At 43.5% G+C, this 24,795-nt stretch overlaps 1 protein-coding gene and 1 pseudogene across 1 annotated transcript; both read right to left on the reverse strand.

Moving 5' to 3' along the window:
• Window positions 1–333: 333 nt before the first annotated feature.
• Window positions 334–3,978, reverse strand: LOC121054153 (annotated as a pseudogene).
• A 1,422-nt stretch (window positions 3,979–5,400) lies between these two features.
• LOC102720599 (acyl transferase 15-like) lies at window positions 5,401–6,678 on the reverse strand. Its single transcript, XM_006653106.1, has one exon. It carries the CDS (start codon window positions 6,676–6,678, stop codon window positions 5,401–5,403), a length of 1,278 nt encoding a protein of 425 aa, XP_006653169.1.
• Window positions 6,679–24,795: the final 18,117 nt, after the last annotated feature.

The raw sequence follows: 24,795 nt of genomic DNA on the forward strand, positions 1-24,795 counted from the left end.
GCACTCTCCTATTTAAGTAGGTCTCACTCTCGTAGAACTACTAAGGTGGTACTAAAGATTCATATGCATGTTCTCTGAGATGAGCTTAGGCCTTAGCCCATTTGTGGTTCGAGGGAAATAATCGCACTAATCATGCGTGTTGCCTGCGCGTTGATATATATAGCTGAAATAGTCTCAGCCGTGGCATACACGGGACGCCTCATCTGGGCTAGATTACCGGAGTTGTATTAGCTAACAAACTAACCAACTAACTAACCATATCTGCACATATATCTATCTAGAACACATACACCTATCTCGGATGCACCATTATCTCATGTGCATGTGCGCCGGAAGCATATATCTTCAACATCCTCTCTCAATCATGACCGACATAGGTTAAGATTGCTTCGGAACTTTTCCAATAACTGAACTGATAATGGCTTTGTAAAGCCGTAAGCTACCTGATGACATGAGGAGACAAAGTTAATTTCACATGAGGACACAAAGTTAATTTCTAGCAGCTTGCGACTTACCCTTTCTCTCACAGAATGATAGTCCACTTATATATATTTTGTTCTAGCATGGAATACTGGATTAGCTAATAAATATTTTGCCCCCAAATTGTCACACCAAATCTTTGCTGTGTGAGGACATTTTACTCCAATTTTATCAAGTAAGGTCTGTACCCACATGATCTCTACTGTTGCATTGGGCTATAGCCTTATATTCAGATTCTGTACTAGACCTTGACACAGTAGGTTGTTTTCTGGCACTCCAAGAAACCAAATTGGATCCCAAGAAGACTGCAAAACCACGTGTGGACCTTCTGTCATCTATACTACCAGCCCAATCGGTATCTGAGAATCCACTGACAAGTGTAGACCCTGATCAGTGTATATGCAACCCTAACTTTGTACACTGTCTAATATATCTTAGAATTTTTTTTACTACAGCCCAGTATAGAGTAGTGGGGTTGTGTAGAAACTGACAGACTTTATTAACAGAGAAAGCAATATCAAACCTGGTCAGAGTCAAATATTATAAAGCACCTACTATGCTTCTATACTATGTTGCATCTTTTGATCCTAACTGAACACCTTCATGAAGAGACAATTTTTCACATGTAGATGGAGGTGTAGACACTGGTTTACAGTTTGACATATTGACCTTTCTCAGTAAGTCAGTAGCAGATTTGTCCTGTGTCAACACTATTCCATTGTCTACTTTATTTACCTCTGTACCCAAAAAGTAATGCAGCTCACCTAGGTCCCTGAGAGCAAATTCCTCCTTTAGATCTTGGAGTAATACTTTAGTTGCCCTCTCTCAATAACTGGCCACCACTATATCATCAACATATACAAGAATATACATGGTTATATTGCCTTTATTGAAGAAGAAAAATGAAGTATCTGCTTTGGATGCAACAAAGCTAAGTTATATTAACTTTTTGCTTAATCTGGCAAACCATGCTCGAGGAGCTTGTTTCAGACTATATAGAGCTTTATCTAGTTTGCACAAGTATCCAGGTTTAGCAGAATCTTCAAATCCAGGGCGCTGCTGATATATACCTTTTTCTTTTAAGTAACCATGTAAAAAGGCATTTTGGACGTCTAGTTGTCTAAAACTCCATCACTTTGATACTGCTAAGGACAAAATTATTCTAATTGTTACATCCTTGACCACTGGACTAAATTTGTCCTCGTAATCTATACCGTATCTCTATTTAAAGCCTTTTGCAACTAGACGAGCTTTATATCTATCCAAAGTGGCATCTGCTTTTTTTTTAATTTTATAAACCCATTTGCATCCAATAACATTCTTCCCTCTCTGATGTGGAGCTAGGTATTAGGTTTTATTTTTAACTAAAGCATCATACTCACTATCCATCGCCTGTTTCTAATTTTTATCTCTTAAAGCCTCGAAGTCATTAGATGGTTCACCAGATATAGCAAAACATGAGTATTTAATAGTACCATCAGTATATACATTTTCCTTGCGGATTCCACTTTGTGACCTGGTTTTCGGCCTGTCAGGTAATGCAGCCGCTGTAGAGATAGAAGCCTCTGTTGTTGTGCCTGTGTCGTCAATCTGATTAGGAGTTAGATCTGACATAATTAATGGCGAGGACTCCTGTGACTGCTGCTGCTGGTCGGGCACTGATGGAGATGGCGATTGCTGCTGCTGCTGCTGCTGCACTGATGATATCGCCGGCTACGCTGCATGCCCCCTTCCCTCCGGACGCGTGGCGCGCATCACAGGAGAGGAGGGAGACGTGTCGGGAGGCTATGCAGTATGTGGAGACGGCGCTGGATCCTCTGTGTCAGCGAGATCGGGTGCGGCACCGGCTTGGTCAGACTGAAACTCAGCAGAGGCATTAGAAATTAAATTGGAGGATGGATTAGTCACATGGTTAAATACTAGTTCATCCCCATTTGGCAAAAGAGATATTTCTGCTCGCAGCCTAGCACCAGCATTTGGATGGAGTTCAGAGAACGGAAAGGAATTCTCATGAAAGACAACGTCTCGTGAGATATAAACCCGACCCGAAGAAATTTCAAGGCATTTGAACCTTTTTGTGCGTATTGTTAAAAAAAAAACACATTTCATTGATCGAAATTGGAGTTTATGATGATTGTAGGGGCGCAAGTTAGGCCAACAAGCACATCGAATAAAAATTCGCAAGAAGGTATAATCAGGTTTTTGATGGAATAATTTTTCCAAAGGTGTTTGATGCTGCATAACTCTGCTAGGTACACTATTAATGAGATAAACTGCTGCCCGGAATGCCTTATCCCAAAATTTCAAAGGCATAGAAGCATGCGATAGAAGAGAAAGACCTACTTCAACGATGTGTCCATGTTTTTTTTTCTGCAGACCCATTCTGTCGATGAGTATGCGGACATGACACATGGTGAACAATACCAATTTTTGAAAAAAAAGGAATTGAGAGCCTGATATTCACCTCCCCAATCAGTTTGCATTGCCTGAATTTTTCTATCAAACAGTCTTTCGACCATAGCCTAAAATTCTTGGAATTTTTCAAACACTTGAGATTTGTACTGCATGAAATAAATGCAAGTAAATTTGCTAAAGTCAAACTCACATAATATTTCTTTCTCCCTACAGACTCTAGAGCCGCACCCCACGCATCAGATAATATAAGATCAAGGGGATGCTTGGAGATGCTAGTAGAGATGGGAAAGGGTAATTGATGACTTTTTGCTGGTTGACAAGCATTACAAACTGACTCATAAACTGAACTAGAACAAGAGAGGTGATATTTATTAACTACTTGTCTAACGATTGACAACGAGGGATGACCAAGGCGACTGTGGCATCTATCTAAAGATAACTTTTGAATGCTGCAAGCTTGCTTCAGTGATGCTTTTGGTAGAGGATAAAGCCTGCGCCATGACTGTCCTATAAGAAGAGTTTTCCTGGTGGCTCGATCCTTTATAGAGAAGTGGTCACGATGGAGTTCAAGGAAGACAGAGTTGTCAGAGACTAGCCGATGAACAGAAACTAAATTTTTTTTAGCTTGAGGAACGTAAAGAACATTATTAAGATGAATATTTTGATTGCTTGGGGTATGAACAGTAGTAGAACCAATGTGACTTACATCCATACCTTCTCCACTTGCAGTGTGGATCTGATCTCCACCTTCATATTTCTCCTTGACGGTGAGCTTGTCTAATTCTCCAGTAATATGGTTGGTAGCCCCGGTATCGATATACCCATTAGTATCAAAACCGTAGGATGGGCTAGCGACGGCTGCTGAAACATGCTTTGGATCAGGTACATAAGCTTCTTCATACCTGTGCCAACACTCTGCAGCGGTGTGGCCCTTCTTGAAGCATACTTGGCAGGTGGGGCGCCGATCTGGTCCTCCTGTTCCTCCTGGAGTGCTGCGACCACGTCCACGCCCACCTGAAGGATGGTTGCCACCGCCACGGCCGCGACCACGGTTGCCTCCACCGCGGTTGCCGTTGTTGCCATTGTATCCGCCTGAGCCGCCGCCGCGACTAGCCGAATTAACAAACCCGGCTGCATCTTGTCCTCCATTATAGAGAGATCGCCGGGTCTCGTAGTTAAGGAGTTGTGAGTACAACTCCCCAAGCGAGACTGGTTCAACCCGGGCGCAGACAGCTGAAACGACTACACTAAAGTCCTGTCCGAGCCCGGTGATGATATACTGAAGAAGATCTTCATCGTCCAGTGCGTGTCCACCGGCCGTCATCTCATCGCGAAGCCCCTTCATCTTGGCAAAGTATTCAGTAATGGGAAGTATTACCTTTCCTAGATGTTGACAACGCAATGCGAGTGTTGATTGATCTTGCGCGCGTGTGGGAGGAATACATCTGCTCAATGATTCCCCACGCTGCTGCAGCTGTTTCACACGTAGCAACCTGCACTAACACATCTCTAGTTAGCGAGGAGAGAAGATATCCTAAGACTTGCTAATCTTGGGCTTCCCAATCTTCAAAAGCTGGGTTTGACTGCTTGATTTCTTTGCCGTCGACGATCGCCGTGACTTCTGCATCGGTCTTCTTCGTCTCGCCTGTCAGGTGTCCCTGCAGACGTGCTCCGCGAACGGCTGCGCTGACTTGCGCCTTCCACAGCATGTGATTTGTCTTCCCGAGTTTCTCTGAAACCGGGTGACCTTGGAGAGGATTGCTTGTCCCTGTGCTTGGTGAAGACGCAGACGTCATGGCTCCAACAGTGCATGGAACTATGGCAGATTTATCTAGCTCTGATATCATGTGGTTTGAGGGAAACAACCGCACTAATCATGCGTGTTGCCTGCGCGTTGATATATATAGCTGAAATAGCCTCAGCCGTGGCTTACACGGGACGCCTCATCTGGGCTAGATTACAGGAGCTGTATTAGCTAACAAACTAACCAACTAACTAGCCATATCTGCACATATATCTATCTAGAACACATACACCTATCTCGGATGCATCATTATCTCATGTGCATGTGCGCCGGAAGCATATATCTTCAACAAACCAATTTCTAACGTAGAATTCTATAGCTTGCATCCCGGGAGCCCCTCGCCGGCCATCGTGGAACCTTGCAGTGGCCGGCGAGGGGGACGGGAAGGTGCTCACTAGATGGAGAAAGCAATCAAGGCAGAATGTTCATTTCACCCGTTCCATAATTTTGTCCATGTTGTCTGAAATGTCATATAGAAAAATATGTTGGGAGTTTATTCTAAGATAGATTTTATTACTATATAGTGGATGTGAATAACCGTACATATATTACACCATTTAGAAATGCTAGAAAACAACGTAACGTTAATACGAAATACCCTCGTACCTATATATATCAAATCTGATACGTATGTGTAAATATTAGTAGGGCGGCTTATTTTAGTATTACGTGGGGTGTCCCGTAGACGAGATCGACTTATTTCAGTGAAGCCTTCCCAGTTCGGCATGGAACGCCTCCGCGTGCTCCTTGCCGACGCACAACGCCATGGCGCCGACGCCGTCCTTCCCCTTCCTCCCGCAGAGGAAGCAGCTCGGCACCATCTTGCGCTCCATGTTGTACATCACGCGCGCCGGCGAGCCGCCGCCGAAGTCCACGTCGTCGAAGCCGAGGTTCCACCAGCTCGACACGAGTAGCGCGTCGTCCCGGCGCAGGGCCTCCATCAGCACCCCGCCGGCGGCGCCCCCCGGCTGGCGCCGTCCGTCCATCTCGAACGTGTACGGTATCCGTCGCTTGGCGTCCTTGAGCCGCTCCACGAGCTCCACCACGCCGCCGTTGGCCACCTCGCCGCGCCTCGCGACGGCCATCTGGAAGGTGAAGCAGTTGCCGTAGTACCCGGGCTTGGCCTGGGCTTGCTTCCTGACGTTCGCGGTGAACACCACCACGAGGGGGTCGCCGGCGTCGGCGTCGCTGGACATCGTCGCGCGGGCTCGGCACTGCCATATCGCGGCGACGACAACCTCGAACAACGAGCATGGCGACGGCGCCTCCCTGCGGCTGAACTCGGCTTTGACCCTGTTGATGAAGCTCATGGGGACGGTGATGTAGGAGGACGCGTAGTCATGCGGCTCGCAGCTCACGATCGCCTCCGTGGACGAGATGACATCCTGCGGGAGCTCCGGGAGGGAGTAGTCCCACCTCGTCGGCGGCACCGCTGACGGCAAAGGCGTCCCGCGGCAAAGCTCGCCGACGTCCTGCAAGAACTGCGCCATCCCGGTGCCGTCGGCGATGGCGTGGTTCCACGTGACCCCGACGACGAACCCGCCGCAGGCGAACTCCGTCACCTGCATCAGCACCAGCGGCGGGTCCTCCATGCACATCCCGTCGAAGGTGACGGCGAGCTCCTCCAGAGCGATCGCCGGCGGCCGCGACGACTCGAACAGCATGGCGTCCCGCAGGGTGCAGCTCGCCGACGCGGCGACGAACGCCACGCCCTCGCCAGTGCACGCGACGCCGAGGCCGTCGTGGCCGCCGTCGACGAGGCGGCCGGCGATAGGGTAGTAGAGGACCAGCGCTCGGGACAGCGCCCTCCTCAGCGTCTCCGCCGGCTGGTCGACGGGACGGTCGAAGACGAAGAGCGCGGCGATGGGAAGAGCAGAGAGAGCGCTGTCCATGCCGGTGAGCCGCAGGGTGGCCGCCGGCATCGGCTCCGACGGGCCGACGAGGAACGGTAGCGACTTGGTTACGGCGATCTTGCCCATTCTCTCCTTCTCGAGCGTCTCTTCCTCTTCTTCACTTGTTTTTTTTGGTGGCTTCGGTTTTGATAGCGGGAAGGGAAGCGAGCGATGATTCTGAATTTTGGGTGGCTTACGTATTTATAGGCAGCGCACGCATGCATGGACGCCCAAATGAATATCACACGTAGCATGAACATTAACTCTGTTGATGCTGACAGCAGAAGCAGCATGGAACACACCAGGAAAATGACTGTACGTTATGTTTTATTTTATTGTGGTAACATTTAAGCAGTGCAGAAATTAATAGAACATTTTTTTGGAAATTTTGTAATAACTTAAATGGTATTGATTCTTTGTTTACTTTTTTTCAGATTAAAATTTATGTTTGGGTTTGGTCTGATTGTATGGTGTTGTATATATTGTCCCTTGTTTTTCCGTTAGAATTCAGCTCGAGCTCCAAATAAGCTGAGGCCGAGCGAAGCTCAAGCTTCTCAAGAGCTTAGCTACATATGTTGTATTATATTTGAATATATATATATATATATATTTGAATGATAAACCAATATGTATTGGAATTATATATTAATTTTAAGTGTTAGTTACATTAACATGATTAATTTAAAATTATTGTTTTATCAATAAATTATTATGAAAATATCCTTTATCATGTACTCAAGTCAAGCTCGCAAGCCCACCGAGCTTGAGTCGAGCTTGCCTAAGAGCTGAAGGGTTTAGTAGGTCGATTCAAGCTCAGCTCGAGCTTGTGTTGAGCTCGAGCCTAAATAGGCAGGGCTGCTTTAGCTTAGCTTGTTGACAAACCTATCAATAATGACTGGCCGTCAACCACCGCTAACCATCATGCCCAAGTTTTATATTGATGTTATGACTAACTATAGTAGGGTTTTTCACTCCATACTTTGTACTCATCCAGAGATTCGTACAGTGAAAAGCACTGACCAACTGGCTAAAAACAGTAGTATGTTTGTTAGGTCTAAATGATCCAAACATATATAAAAGTTTGTCTTCTTGCATGTTTGTTCGCATGGGCCATCTTCTCGTTTTTTGGAAAAAGCCAAACAATATATTTGTTGACTAAAAATAATTTGTAAATAAAACTTTTATATGTATTTTCATAACGACCTAAAAGCCAATGTTAGAAAATAATTTATGATGAGAAAAAACCTCAAAATTAATTTTAAATTTAGATAAAAAGAAGAAAAAAAAATGACGGATACGATAGTCTAGTACCGATCCTTCAGCATTAGCGCGCAAGGTAGTTGGATTTTGCAAATACATCGTGGTATTCAAATAATTCGCGAACACTTGATGTTAGTATGTTACAACCTCATTAGATTTTGATTTTAGATAGGAAGATACGACCATACCAAAGTTGGTTATCGTTTGAATTGGATTAATTACTGTCCTAATTAATCTTCACCCATTTTGCCCCAAATGATCACATGCATGGCCTAAGACACTGCCGTCTTGAAAATCAATAGTTTGGAGGCCTAGGGCTAAAAATCCAACTAAATCAAACTAGTTAATTATTCGATCAGGTTAGTTTGCCGTTGTAATTGATTTACTGATTATTCTATGAAAATTAATTGTAAATTTACTTAATATATTTACTTACAATACGAAGAGCCAGTTATTTGTCTTGTTTTGCATGAGAGAGGCGGAACTTTCGTGTGACCGTTCAAAGTGGAAGCCGCCATCGTCAACCTCTTACATCGGGAAAGCTGCAACATCGGGAATAGCATCCACTACGGCCAGATTCCTGTTGACCATTATTGCTCGGTTCGTACATATATGTTTATGTTTATATTTATTAAACATAATAAATATGTAAATTTTTATATCCTCGTTGATTACCTAGTATTTTTAAAATATATTTTTAACATTTTATAGTTAAATATATCGTCTATTAGAAAATAGATATAAAAAATTCGATAATATTTCGTGTTTCATCTTATCCAGAAATATGTTGCGCCCGTATGTACATGATATGGTAGGGGATCGAAAATATATAGAAACTGATAGGAAATAGTTTTTAGTACACGGGTGTACATACATCTTACATACCATCTAAATAGTTATAAAAAAACTAAAAAAATTTGACAAGATAGATTAATATGAGTTATATCACTCCATAAACATGCAAATTTAAATTCAACTTCTACAAGAAAAAAAAAACAAAACTAAAACTAATTATACGCGTATTCATAATTGTTTTTTTATTTTTGTTACAACGTGTAGAAGTTAAATTTAAACTTACATATTATACATATTAGTGGAGTGATATAACTCATATTAAATTATCTTGTCAAATTCTTTTATATTTTTAATAACTATTTAGATGTCATACAAGTATATACCCTCGTAATGCTTAAGAAACTGTTTCCGGCGGCTGATCGACCGAGCAGCGAGAGCAGCCGCCTACACCAAGGCTGACATCACGCCCAGACTAGATCATCATGCACAAAGACACACATATACGCCTGTGCAGTACACGTACAGAGAGCTATTTTAGCTACACGTACGTACGCCTGTAGATGTACATAGATCAAGTAAAAATATCACGTAAAAATCAATTAGAATAGGCAAGCTAGTACTAAACTTTTTTACATGTCATTCCATCAAGTGGGATTTTTTGATTTTTTAAATAATTAATCTTTATATGGTCATAACCCATATATTAATTTAAACAACAAGAATCAAGAAAATCAGAAGCAGCGGACGTCATCGTGGTCAACGTACGTGGCCGCCTGAATTAGAGGCCGTTTGAGCTTTGCCGCTCGTCCTAATTTATATTTTGTTTACAAATTATGCTTTATTATGCTAAAGACAGTAACTATGTATGAACTGAATTTGATAGTTGCATCCGGAAATACTAGAAGATTTATATAGCTACCCGAGTATCCTTTTGTGTTTTGCATTATACTTTTGTCTTCTTCAGAGCTAACCATGAGATTCCACTACAAGAGATGTGTAGTTATGTCGTAATACATGGAATTTATGTCACAATATAAACTTAGTGATATCAAGTTGACGAAAATCTAAACGTCAAAATACCACCATCACATATTTGTTTTGTAATATCTATATAGTTTTATGTAGATTTAAATGTCATAGAGATTTGTGACATTGATTTGTTGTCATAAAATCCTGACCTTGCCACATGGACAAACGCCACGTAGGATAAAAAACTGACATGGCAAAGAAAAATTAATATCATAAAATTAATTTTGGCCTACTAAAGCCCAACCTTTGTGACAAAGTTAAACATCATATATGATTGCCACGTGGCAGCCAACATGCCAGGTGACATGGTCATTGACACGTGTTTGATGACGTGGCAGCTAATGTCAGCAAATATTTTTAACCAGCCCATTATGTTTTAACGGCCCATTATTTTTTAACGGCCCATTAATTTTTTATATTGATCCATTAATTATTTAACAGTGGCCCATTATTTTTTTAGAACTAGGCCTATTTAAGTACTAGCCATTTTTGTCAACCAACGAATCAAAGCCCAGTAAACATGCCCATTAAATTTGAGCTCACTAAATTCAATCCAATTTCTCATACCATCTCAAATTCAAACCTAATAACATATACCATCTCAGATTCAACTGATAAGAATATAATAGAATTCAAACAATATTTCATCTCAGATTCAACCTAATTATAGAGTCAATACTCAGCTTCCAGAATGAAACAATAGTTACACATAATTATATTATATACTCAACCTAATTATATAATATAATTATTTTTATGTATTATTCATATAATGGTGCAATAACTAAAAAAGAAAACAAGAGAGAGATGAGAATTGGACTTCCTTTGGGCTGAAACTAACGACAAGGGAGGGGAGTTGGGCTCCACTGACCAGGCCGAAACAGGGGAGAGGGAGAGAGTTGCTGGGTCAAAAAAGGCCCAAAGCAATGAGAGAGTTTTTAAACATTTTAGATTTAATTTAAACACTGGAACGATGTTTTATTTATTAAGAATACTTCACGTGCTCAAATAATTCCTAGAAAAATCTAGAAAATAGATGAGCACACAAAGTATTTAATAAAATTTTTTCTTGGATGTTTTCATGTTGAAATTTTTCCATAAAATTTAACCTATCCTTGCTTTTGCATTTTAAACTTATTCCAAAGAAAATATTAAAAAAATAAATTGTTAATTAATATTTTTTCTAGGTCGTGCATATAAATTTAGGAAAGAACCATCTAAGTTGGATTCGAAACCAGGAGCTCATGATTAAACAACACATGAATAAACTGAGCGGAGTAAAATTGAGCTAGGACAAATTGCATCTTGCCATGGACACTTACATTAATTTTGATCTGTTGGCTTCTAATTACCAAACACCAGCTCTACTCGAAAAAAGTGGATATCTCAATCTATGTCCATATCAGCGATATTAAGCGTTGGGCTTGAGACTGTTAAGGAAAACATACGTGTTTTATTGGTATAGAACGCAAGGAACAAATTCTGTACAAATATAATGTATTATGTTTTGCAGTTAGATTCATCAATGCATACACAAATTGACACATATGCTATTAGTACTATATATTTAGTTTTAACAACACTGTCGTGGCATAATCTATTTCACAAAATGTACATTACTGCATGACTTGTGTGATCTGAGCATGGATGTGATGCCAATATGTTACACCCTGAGTTTTATCCAAGCCAAGAATTAATTAAATAATACATTAAAAATAATTTATTAATTAAAGTTTAAGAGAAAGAACAGTGTAAATTAATTTAATTAATTGAAAGATTTTTTGGTATGTTCCAAGATGTCCCGAAATCATTTTAAATTATTAACCGGATTTAAATTTGAATTGCAGTTAATAAAATTTACTCTAATAAACTTAATAAAAATCGGCAAAATTAGAGACAATTTTTTTTTTCCTCCTTCCTTTTCCTTTCTTTTTTCGTTCTTTCTTTCTCCCTTTTTCCCTTTTCTTTTTCTCTTTTTTTTCCCTCCCTCCCGCAGTCCACCTCCACCTGCGCCCTCTCCCCCTCTCTGGTCGTACAACCCCCACCACCTCCGTGTGCGATCTCCTCTCCCCCTCTCCAAGCCGTGAGGCGCCACCTCTCCCTCTCTCACGGTAAAATCAATCCCAATGAACTACGACTCTATTTCTTATCCCGTTGAAACTTTATGTATTCCTTTTTTATAGGAGATGCATGGATTCTAGATTTATCTCTAGTTTTTCTCCTATAAATAGACCCCAAGCCCCCACTTTTCCCGGTCCTTTTTCAGTTGCGCTGCACCCACGCCGTCGCACCGCCTCCTGTCCAGCAGCGAGCCACCGGCCGCCCTGCTACTCCCTGTTCGCAGCACGTTGTCGGCTGTTTTTCCTTCCCCCAAATCTCAGGTTCGCATATATTTTATTCTTGCGAATCAATCTAAATTAATCTACCATTTAATTGTTTAGGTTTCCTAGCCGAACGGCGAGGAACAACCGCAATCCGTCGCTGATCTCTCCACCAAATCTCAGGTTCGCGTACGTTTTACTCATGCGAATCAATCTATCTTTGATCTACTTTTTAATTGCTTAGATTTTCTAATCTATTAGCTAACATGAGATTGTCTACAGTGTGGACTTTAATTCCGTACGTAGATTGGTTTTACGTTAAAGTCGTTTAGTTTTCAATTTAGCGAGTCGTTAAATCTCGATTTAACGGATCATTAATTCATGTCATTGTTCCGCTAACAGTTCACGATTTCGCGTTTCGGACCTGATTCGTCGTGCGAATCTCTGATTCATGCACGTTTTAGTTCTGTTTTGCGGGTACACATACTGTTCACAAATTTCGCGAGCTGTGGCCCAACCCACGCTCGAAGTCTCCATCGCCTCCTTTGGCCCACTCATTTTCCCTCTCCTCCTAGCCAAGCAAGTCGCCGGCCCACCTCCCCTTCGACCCATACCCTCTTTTCCGCCCCGGCCTGCTCTCCTCCCGTCCTTCCTTCCCTCCCTTCCCACTTTGGGCTGGCCGAAGGCCACGGCCCAGACGCCACCTCGCTCGCGCCAAGTCTGGGACACGTCCCTCTCCTCCTACCGGCCACTAACACGTGGGGACCACCTGTCAGCCCTGTCTTCCTCGTCTAGCCGCCGCCCACGACATGCTGCCAAGTCGTGCCGGCCGCCCCTCGCTCGCCTCGCCACCGCGGCCTTGCGCCGTCGTCGCCATCGCATCCCGACCGTCCCTCTGCCCCCTCTCGGCCGCATCGTCCCGCGCCGCCATGTGCCTATCGGCCGCGTCGCGTCCGCTCTCCGCTGCCGCCTGCCTCCCCTCGCGCGCAACCACGTCGCTCGCCAGTAGCCGCCGTCGCCCATGCAGCGCCAGCCTAATGGCAGTGCCGCCTTTCCCAATCACCAATCCCGCGCCCACCGCCAACTGCCACCTCGGCTTCGCCGTGCCGCGTAACCGTCACGCGCGCGACGCCGTCGCCAACAGCCGCCCGCTCTTCCCGACGCTGACCCAATGCTGTGACGCAAATCCGGCAACCGCCGCCACCGCATCTTCCGGGCGCCACCTCCTCCGCGTCCGCTCCGACCGTCGCAACCACCTCGCGTCGGCACCGTCTCCCGTCCCCTATAAATCCCCCTAGGCCACTGCCATCCTCCCCTTTTCTCCTTTGCCTCCCGAAGTCCACCCATAGCCATGCCGATCCCTTACTCGGTCGTCGACGCCGTCCCCTCCGTCGTCTCTACTCTGCGTCGTCGTCACCGTCGCGCCATCCACGCTGAGCTCCCGCTCTTCTTTCCCTTGCTCCTCCTTTTCTTCTCCACACACGCTGCCGCCGCGCACCGCCGCGAGCATGCGTGTGCCATCGTCATTCCGCCACCGGTCGCCGCTCGGTGTTGCCACCGCGCCGCGCGACGTCGCGCCGACATCACCGCCACTCAACCGGTCGCCGTCGCCCCGGTTTTCCCCCCTCCATCCTCCTCTGCCTCCCATTCACGCACACCGTGTCGTCGGGCCAACGGTTGTCGCCGTCGCTCGGCCGCCGCAGCCGCTACCACGCCGACGCCGTCGTGCTCGCGCCACCCTTTCCCAGCTAGCCGTCGCCGCCCTCTCACCTCTCCTTCCTCCCGACGTACTTGCGTCTCCTTTCCCCGGCGCCGCTTCATCGCTGCCCCTCTTGTCCCCGTCACGCCGCCATCTCCTCCTCGCGCCGCCCTTTCCCCGGTGGCCACGTCGCACCCCTTGCCCTCGCCAACTCGCCGCCGTTGTTCTCGTCGTCGGTGAGCCGCCGCGTCCTTTTTCCCCCACTTTCTTCCCCTCCGGGGGCCACTGCCAAGCCAACGCCACCGCCGCCCGCGTGCGCGCTCCGGTCGTCATCGCCACTCCTCTGCTCGCCACCACCTTCGCCTCGCCGTCACCGACGAGATACTGCCACCGCCGTTCCACGCCCGTGCCCGCCGCGCCGTCACTGTCGCTTCCCCGAGCCACCGCCGTTGCACGCCCGTGCCTGCCGCGCCGTCGCTGTCGCTTCCCCGAGCCGACCACCGACTGCCTCCCCATCGGCCGCCATGCGTCATCCCTCGACCGGTCGCTCCGCCTCCACCGTTCGCCGCTGACCGTCAACCACCGCTCCGCCGTCGCACCAGTCGCCGGCCGTCGCCACCGCGCCGCCGCCCGGCCGAGCACCATCGCCGCCCGCTCCCCTCTGTTCGCCCGAGCGATCCCCTTCCTCCTATGCTCTCTCTCAATGACCGGTGGGGCCCACCCACCGGTCACCACCCCTTTTGGGGGCAGTGGGGTCCCCGCGTCAGTCTCCCTCTCTATGTCCTGTGGGCCCCGTCTGTCCTCTCTCTCAGCGGGCCATGGGGCCCACCTATCAGCTTTAGCTCTCCCTCTCCCTTTTTGTCTCTATCCCCCGTGGGGCCCACTGTCAGTGCCTCTCCCCTGCCTTGTGTCACTGCCCAGTGGGCCCATCCTGTCAGCACAACCTCTCTCCTGTGCTGATGTCATCCCTCTAATTAATTACGCAATAATTCATTAAGGTTTTCTGTTTATTTTAAAAACGCAGTTAAACTTCTAAAATTCATAACTAATTCATCTAGTCTCCGGTTTTAGTCCATTCAAGTTTCATTAAATTCATAAAATTGCCAAGAATCTATTAAAAATAGTTTCTTTCTCTGTTTCAGTAGTTTTATAGCCTGTTCTCGCTTGTTTGCTCTGTTTGTCGTAGGTTTTTCGCCTGCCGAAGCATCGTTCGTTCTCAGAGTCGTCGCTGAAGTTTCTCGTGGGTCTAAGCAAGGCAAGTGGCACCCTCCTTTGACCATATTGACCCAATGATTATAAAAATTCCCTCGCTTTACATTCAAACTTTGTATTGTTTTGTGCAAATTTACTTTATTTTATTTATTGGGCATTTACTTTTGTTTATATCCGTTGATTCCTATTCTTTATTATTGACATCCCAGGGTTAATTTGACTAGAAATAGGCTTAGGTAATGCTTAGTCATACTTAGCTCAACTAGCTCAAAAATTATCATTTAATTGCTATTAGACTTGATAGACCTTTAATGGTTACGATCATGATTAATTACCCGATGCGGGTTAATAATAACTAAAATATTGCTTATGGTGGGCTATGGGTGCATGGTTTTAAGAGTCGCGCCCATGACAATTAAGGACCGGTTCTCGGGAAACCCTGGAAGTCTTACCCGTACTAACCACATGCCGAAATGGGTAAGGTAGGATTTGAAGCATGTCTTCGAACTATTTGACGTACCAAGGCAAGGGTGAGCGTGATGTAGTATGGACGGGCAATCGTGGTGTAACGAAAGCCTCTGCTTATTCCGGATTCTCCAAGGCACAAGAGGGCACTGCCTGACTTGGTGTAAAGGAGGGGGTGAAACCTGAAGTGCGGTGCAATTAAAGAGGGAGAGTTATGTGACGGGTCCTATCACAGTTTCCTTTCCGTGGTATCGTGGTGATACACTGGCACACGTTCAAGTCTAGTGGAGCTGTGTCTTGTGGGTAAAATTGTACACCTCTGCAGAGTAAAACTATTTGAATAGCTGTGCCCACGGTTATGTGGCGAACTTACAGATTCACTGGGGTTAGTGAACCTTTTAATAACTTGATGAATTTGGAATTGGTTTGACCCTGCGCAACGTGGTGTAACGTTGGCAGTGGTTTGCTTCTGTCACAATGTGGTGTAACGTTGAGCAGAGGGTTGACCCTGTTGCTACGTGGTGTAACGTTCGATAGTGGTCTGGGCCTGTTGTAACATGGTGTAACGTTGGACAGTGGATGGTTATTTTAACTCTTTACTTTACTTTTATTCTGGTCTACTTTATTTACTGCTTCGCTAAATAAATGTTGCTTTGTGAAATTTAACCTTAGCCTATTCCTTGATACCCTATTGCATTCATTATTCTCCTCTCTTGGGTGTTACTCGTTGAGTACGGTGGTTTGTACTCAGCCTTGCTTAATTTTTCCCCCACCAGAGAAAGTGTCAGAGCCTGAGTCGTCCGCAAGGTTGAAGTGAGGTTCACTCCGCCGTCGAGAATGCCTGTGGTATGGAGCCGTCATCACCAGCTGAAGCTGAAGATTAGATGGTTGTAATCTTGTTTTCCTTTTCTGCTGCATGTCGATAGATAATTGTTTTTATTTGTTTTAAAGTCGTGGAACTGTGTATTGATTTGTCATAGTGTGTACTCGGGCTGATTCCTGGACAGAGATTTAATACATGTTATTGTTCAGAAATTGGTGTAAATTAATTGGCATGACACAATAGTGATGCCAACATGGACAAAAAACAATAATTCATTGTGACTCACAACCTTTGTCATATATTTATGACATTACAAAATAGATCTTATGACATAAGCAAATATCGTCACCGGGTGATATTGTAATACATATATGATATTTGTTGTGACATATGATTTTCATTATCATTAAATTGAAATGTCTATTACATAATGTCATAAAACGAATGATATAGTAATATTATATCACGTTGTCATACTAAATATATCAAAAAAAACCATATATATTTCTTGCAGTGTTCCTCGTTACTACTCGCTAGCTGATGATGACATCGTAGACTCCTCCTCTTTGGATTATAAAAGGCAGGGTCAAACCGTAAGAAATGACTGTAGGCACAATTATATGTAATATGACACGCTTTCGCTTAGTTCTTAAAATACAGGAGTATAATTATGTGGCCCGAACCTATATAAACCTCTATGTTCACCATACCGAAAATGACCCGATTTTCACTCACCGCTAGGCCAAACCTTCTGATGGGGAGTCATACAGTTCCCCATTGTAGAAGCATACGGACTTGCAGACCATGCACACAAATGACTAACTTTATTTTGGCACACAGTTTCTCAAATACACATACATAAATATCCAATCCCTCCAGCAACTAGCTTATGAACTTACTGCGTTGTACTTTAGTCGGTAGATGGTGCATTATAACGTGAGGGATGATGGACCGTATTGAACTAATAATCGATGGGAAGTTAATTTGTTGCCACAGATACAAATTTGGCTTAATTTGTGATGTTGATATCGTTTACAGCAATTTGTAGCATGCTGGCCCGCCAGATTGAGGACCTAGCATCGTTATAAATGTTTGCACGTAATTACATACTTTTACATTTTATTATAACAAAATATTAAAATTTGCAATATGAAAACTTTGACCTAACCAACTGCATGTCTTATATGGGTAATTCCTACGTTCACAATCCAAACGTGACGGATCTTTAGTATTATCTTGATAATACAATAAATCAAAGATATATAAACATTATGCTACATATCTTTCTCTTATCCCCCTATATTTATCTTTAGACTATTAATGATCGTGCCCATAGAGAAAAGAAACGTCTTATTTTAACAAACTATTTGATTTTTTTTTTACTTTTTGCATGACATGAGATGAAGAAGAGGACAGATGACTCTGCTTTAAACTAATAGATACATCAATATTAATTGTTTTTTATTGTTTAATCCCAATCATGGAGTTCCCCTAAATTGTGTCTCAAAAATATTTTTTAGTTTGTAATGTGAATTTAATAGTTTTCTAGATTATGTTTCTACATTTACTATTCTATTAGTTTTCTTTATTCCAAGTTTTTATATATTTTAAATTGTATTTACATGGACCCTAATTTTTATTTTCTAAATTATGTACATGAACTCATTTCTCATAATATTTATTTTTAACCCAAATTTAAGATATTCTAAATTTTATTTACACATAAGTTTTTCTTAATATTATTTTCTTTAATCCAAATATAAAATATTTCTGAATTGTAATCCTACATGAACTCTTTCTACATAATATTTATTTTTAACCAAAATATTATATAATTGTAAATTGTATTTCTAGGTGGAATGTTTCTCGTAATATTATTTATTTTTATCCAAATTTTACATGTTTTGGAATTGTTTTTCTAGTTGGACTGTATATATATATCAGTGGTAATTTTAACATTATTTTTAACATAAATTTTAGTTTTTCTAAATTGTAGTTTTGCATGGACTGTTCTTTTAATTTTCCTACATTTTGTTATGAATTTCATATATTTGATTTTTTTTCTATTTGGATTTAGTTCTTTGTTTTTTGATTAATGTGGAATTTCTTAGACATGAGAGTGAATATATAGATACACTACACCATAACTATATATCTAGTACAATTCAACTGCCTTAAAAACTGAAATAGGTGGCAATTCATATGCTCAGAAAAGTATTCCTGGCCTTTAATAACTGCCCTCTAAAGTCCTGTCGGGAAAGATTATTGCCAGCAGATCGTCTATTCCCGGCAATTACCTGCCCTAGAAGCCAAATACCATTCCTGGCAGATAGCTAAAATCTTGGCAGTCAATTGTCCTAAAACCTCTATAGCTTTGCTGGCAGATATATTGCCCTAAAAGCTCCATAAACTCAACATATGAAACATCTTTGGTTGCTCCACTTGAGTATTGGTATCAATTGCAAATAATACATGAAGGAGTACTGAATTTAATTGAAATTCCAACAGATCCACCACACAAACAACAACTCAGATTGAACATACACATATATAAATCCAATGTATCCCACATAAATTCCAAAGTATTGATTACATTCACCTGAATTATATATAAGAGTATATGTAATTCCTATCATTCAACAAAAATAAGCTATCACTTTTCAGCAAAACTTGTAAAAGTGCAATAACTATCCAATTCTCCTATACAGAACTATGGTGCATTAGCAGACAAAAAAACTTCAGCCAATATTTGACATCTTCAATAGCAACCCAATTCTGGAATAACTTCGTATCGATGTACTTCAGATCCAACAGAACTTCAATGTCTCTTCTGCTTATGACCTAAGACAAGGTTCTGGAATTACTTCTTGCATGAAGAATATATAGAACTTTTCGATCATCTCATATGTACTATGGCCAAAAAAGAATTTGATCAAACAAACTGTGAAGCTATTTACTAAAACAAACGACGACATATGGGGAGTTCCCAGTCCACAACAAGAAGAGTGCAAATTTCTCTAATACTAACTGATTTATTCCTGTAATTCTTACTTATTCAAAGCATTTTCACATATTAAGTTCAGCAAATTCATTTTATCATGTAAGATTATCAACAGTAGCGATGAAGTGCAAACTTTACTGATATGCTCACACTTTCACAGCTACTAGTTCTCATCACTAATTCTTTTCGTCATTGATATGCAGTTCTTAATTAGGCATGTCATTCTCACAAGTTTCAATATTTCTAATGCAGAATGAAGTTTACGGTCTGAATTAAAATATTCCCATAGACACTTACTGGTATGAGGTATGAGTTCACTATCATGTTGTGCTGGAGACTTCCTTTGCTCTTTCATCTACAAATTATACATATGAAAGTACACTAATTATTGCAAGAAAAATCCAAGTGAATTACAAACAAAAGTTTAGATAGATTACATGTTGTCGTGGCCATGCAATAGTCCTCCCAATAGCATCAGAAACAAATTTCATGTCTTCATATGGACGAAGGAGTAAACAAGTTCTTTTCAGCACATGGTTAACCACAACTTCGCAGCAATCAAAACCCAGTGGAGTACCACCAACCACAGTCATCCTATTTGTAGACAAGACAGTACCCTTTGCCACACGAGTATCATGGGGTCTAATAAATGAGTACAGTATAACTTCTTTTCCATCCTATAACATGTGATTGTTGAATATAGAGGTGGTCAATAATTCTGCGAAACATAAGTGGAAAAAGAAACATAGAAGATATATGTTCTTACTAGATGTTCTTGATGAGAAGAATCTGCAACTTTATGAAACATCTGTATGTGCATAGATTGCATTATATATTGCATCTCAAATGGAAGATATGAATACAAGCCATGTTAAATTGTACATACCTTTCCACGTAAATCATTTTCTTCAGTACTCATGTGCATTTCATCATTGGCACTCTCTTCCTATTGAATCAATGTACAATTATGGCAAAAAAATGAAAATGCGAATAGACAATAATCATCTGTATAGGGATGTATTAATTACACTATACCTCATTTACTTCAGAATTTGACATGACTCGGCGATTGATGTCCACTTGAGGCCCACCATGAGAATTTGCAAGAAGTAATTCAGTAACCTTTCCACCTTCTCACTGAGTGTGTCAATTTTTCTATCACTTTCTAAATGAATGGAGAGACCTGGGTCTAAGGTTACCTTGATCTAGAGGTGGCCGAGGAGAGGAGACGTTGGAGGGGGCGGCGCGGAGTTTAATCCTAAGCCTAAATTCGTAAAAGAAATTCGTAAATAATAATTGGCTTAATTAACTCAGGAAAAATCTCTCTAAAGAAATTAATTTAATTAAATCGAGGTTCCCAAATCAATTAACTGGATTTAAACTCAAATCGCAGAGTATAAAATTTTACCCAAAAATTAACTTAAAATCGGCAAAAGTGGGGTTTTTCTTTTTCCCCTCCTTTTTCTTTCTTTTTTCCTTCCTTCTTGAATTAGGCCGAAATCCAATTTTCCTCCTTTCTTTTTCCTCCTCCTTTTTCCTTTTTCTTTTTACCCTCCTCCCTCTCCCGGCCCAGTCCGGCCAAGCCAGCCTGCTTCCTCCTTTACTCCCGCGCGCCTCCCTTCCTCCTCCTGGGCCGGCCGCTCGGCCCAGCTCGGCCCGTCCTCTCCCTTCCTCCCCGCGCGCCCCCGCTCCCTGCCTGGGCTGCTCGGCCCAGCTCCGCCTCTGCGCCGCCGAAGTCCACCCCCGGTCCCTCCTCCCTTCTCTCCCGGCCCGAGCCGCCGCTCGCCGCCGCCGTGGCCGACTCGGCCTCCGCAACCACCGCCACCGGATTCCCCGCTCGCGCCCGACTCGGTCTCCAACCGCCGCCTCCGCCCTAGCCGCACCGCGCCCCTTTAAAACCGAGTCGCCATGCGCCGCCGCACTCGTTCCCAAGCCGCCGCCGCGCCCAAACTCCGTCGCCGCCGCATCCACTCCCGCGCCTTGCCGTCGGTCGCCGCCGCGGAGCGCCATCACCGCCACCGCCCGACATCGCCGAGCTGCTGCCGCCGTCGTCATCGCCGGCGGGCGTCCCTAGCGCCCCTCTTCCTTTCACCACCCAGTCACCGCCGCGTCACCGCCATCTCCGCAGCCCGCCAATCTCGCCACCGGACACCGCAGGTCGCCGCCCACCCGCGTCACTCCCTGTTCCGCCTCATCGCCGAGTCGTCATCGTTCTCGCTGCCGCCAGTGAGCCTCTCTCTCTCCCTCCCTCTTTTCTCCGTCGGCTGTTGCCACCGACTCCTCATCGCCACCGCCGTGCGCCGTGTGCCGTCTGTCGCTGGTGCCACCCCTCCGGTCTTCGTCGCCGTCACCTCGCCGACCTCCACCCGTTGCCGCCGGCGCCTCGCGCGCTGGTGCTCGCCGCACCACGCCGTCGTTCCCCGAGCCAAAGCCGCCTCAGGCCCGCTTCTCGCTGCCCATCTCTCTGCCACCGCTCCCGTCGCTGGTCGCCGCCCAGTCACTGTCGTCCGCGTCGCCGCCGGTCTGTGCCGCCCGCCGCCGGTTTCGCCGCCCGCTCGGCCGGCGCCGCCTCTCCTCTCCCGGCCAAGCTTACCTCCCCTCCTCTGTTTTGGGCCGCTAACGAGCGGGCCCCACTCGTCAACCGACCGTCCCCCTCCTCTCTTCTCTCTCTCCCTCTCGGGCCCACCCGTCAGTGACCCCTTTCTCCCCCTCTCTCACCGATAGGTGGACATCACCTGTCGGCGCCGCCCTCCTCTCTCCTCGCTGACGTCAGCAGCCCCATTTAATTGCGCAATAATTGATTTAGGACTTTTCTGTTTAGCTAAAAACCCAAAAAACTTCTAAAATTCATAACTAATTCATCTAGTCTCCGTTTAAGTCCATTCAAATTTCATTAAATTCATAAAATTGTCAAGAATCCATTAAAAATACTTTCTTTTACTGTTTTAGTAGAGTTTGTGCCTGTTTTATTTATTTTGTGCTTTGTCACTTAGATTCGGACCCCGCCGAAGCGCCGGTTTATTTCGAGATCGTCACCAAAGTTCCCTAGGGGTCAGAGCAAGGCAAGTGGCACTCATCTTTGATCATATTGAACCTATTATTGCAAATTCCTCGCTTTATTTATTCAAATATGCATTGTTTTAATTAAAGTATTTACTGTATTTATTTTTCGGGTAATCCTTATTATTATGTCGTTGTTTATCCAACTTTATTCATGATGGACCAGGGGTAACTTGATTAGAGTTAGGCCTAGGTTAATGCTTAGTCCTGCTTAGATCAAGTAGCTCGTGGGATCACTTATTAATCATGATTAACTCTGAATAGCTGTAATAATGATTCATTACCCGGTTCGGGTTAGTGTCAACTAAAATATTGATAATGTTGGGCTGTGGGTGCATGGTTTTCAGAGTCGCACCCATGACAACTAAGGACCGGTTCGCAGGAAATCCTGGAAGTTATTTCCGTGCTAACCACAAGCCAGAATAGACAACGGTGGGATTTGGAGTGTAATTGCGAACTATTCGACGTAACCAGGCAAGAGTGAGCGTGATGCAGTATGGATGGGAGTCGTGGTGTAACGATGGCCTATGCTGCTTCCGGATTCACCTAGGCACAAGAGGGGCTGCCCGACTTGGTTTAAAGTAGGGGGCGAAACCTAGAGTATAGTGCGATTGAATAGGGAGGGTTATGCGACGGGTCCTATCATAGTTCCCTTTTCAATATGCCGTGGTGACATGTTGACGCACGTTCAAGTGTAGTGGGGCTATGTCTTGTGGGTACAGTAGTATACCTCTGATCAGAGTAAATCTATTCGAATAGCCGTGCTCACGATTAAGGGCGAGCTGTCAGCTTCACTGTGATTAGTAGGACCATTAATGACTTGGGTAAACTGGTTTTCATATGGGACTACTGCAACGTAGTGTAACGTTAGACAGTGTTGTGGTATTTTACAACTGTTATTTATTTATTATTTAATGTATTTAATTATGTTTAGTCAATTTAATCTCTTTTATTTATTTAATTGCTGCTTTATTGCAACTAACCCTAGCATGTCCTTGATGATCCTTATGCATCATTTATTACCCTCTTTTCCGTTCTACTTGTTGAATACGGTGGTTTGTGCTCAGCCTTACTAAATTTCCCCCTCCAGAGTTAAAAGTTGAATCCGATGGAGGTGACTCTCAGGAGTGAGCTAGTCTGCCGTCAAAGCTTTTCCTGTGGACTGGAGCCATATCCGCTGGAGCTAGTCTACCCTATCTTTCCACTGCATTTTCGCTAGAATAAATGTTATTTTAAGTTGTTTCTAAGAACGATGGTTATGTAATCAACATTGTTTATTTGTGTATCCTGGCTGATCTTGAACAGAAATTTTAATATACAATTTAGTTCAGAAATTCGTGCGAGAAATTTCTGAGCGTGACAGCGGCGCAAGACGCTGGAGGATGGGGGAGGGGGCGGCACTGGAGGAAGAGGAGGAGGCGTTGTGTGTGCGTGCTGGAGGGGGAGGCGTTGTGCTAGAGGGGGAGGGCTATTTTTTTTGCTGTGCTGTTCAGATGTTTTTTTTGGCTGAATTTTGGGCGTTGTGCTGTTCAGATTTTGGCTGGAGGCCCACCACCTCTAGATTGGATTTGGCGCCACCTCTAACCAGCCCGCCAAATTAATTGGTAAATTTGCACTAATCATATTCCCGACACATACTGTGTCTTGCAAAACTATTCAAGGCAGAATAAATGACGTTGTATTTTTTTATTTTAGCCAGCTTTTATTTAGCCACCGAGTTCATCTAATTCCCAACACATAGCATGATGTTCTAAGTTATTCCCGGCATATAGGGTATCTCTAAACAATAACATGTCTCTAATCAAATTTTATTCTCGGTAATTAATTGCTAGAAATACTATGTCATGGTGTAGTGATATGTTCTTGGCTCTATAATTTTTACTTCGTCTATCTCAAAATAAGTGACTACTTAAGACAATTTTAGGCCATTAGTTCTCAAATAAAATGACATCTTTGCCTGTATTTATTAACTTTTTTATTGATGAAATGATGCGCTAATGTTTCTCACCAACAGGTGCAATAATGTGCATGTCCTTATTTATTCAGATTTCTTTCCATCCATATCCCAAATAACCACTTATTCCTGAACAATATTTTGTAGGAAAAATTTAGCCAGAAAAGTCCATTGTTTTGGGATAGAAATTTTAGCCAAAATAGTCCCCTGTTTAGGAACTGAGGGAGTACTATGTTTTTGAAGGCGGCTTGTTAACTACTACTCCATTATGTTAAAGTAGCTAATTCATCTAACAACGTCGACTGGTCTTCATGAATTTTGATTTTATATTTTTAGCACCTATAAATTTGTAAACACAAATTATAACTTTAGACTACTTTGGATATTTAATTTAAAGATGAAGCTAAGAACAAATATGGAAATTATTGTTTTGGTAAGGCAGAAATAGGAGTACTAGTAATGCACGCGGCTTGCGATATCATGTGTTGTTTCAGTTTTTTTATTTGGATTTTTTTTCCGTGTGAAGAACATGTAGCCTTTGGTGGGTATAGATATATGTTTGGCTCATATTTTTGATGGTTACAG

This window comes from Oryza brachyantha, chromosome 4 (assembly GCF_000231095.2).
Source record: "Oryza brachyantha chromosome 4, ObraRS2, whole genome shotgun sequence".
In the NCBI taxonomy this organism is placed as follows: domain Eukaryota; kingdom Viridiplantae; phylum Streptophyta; class Magnoliopsida; order Poales; family Poaceae; genus Oryza; species Oryza brachyantha.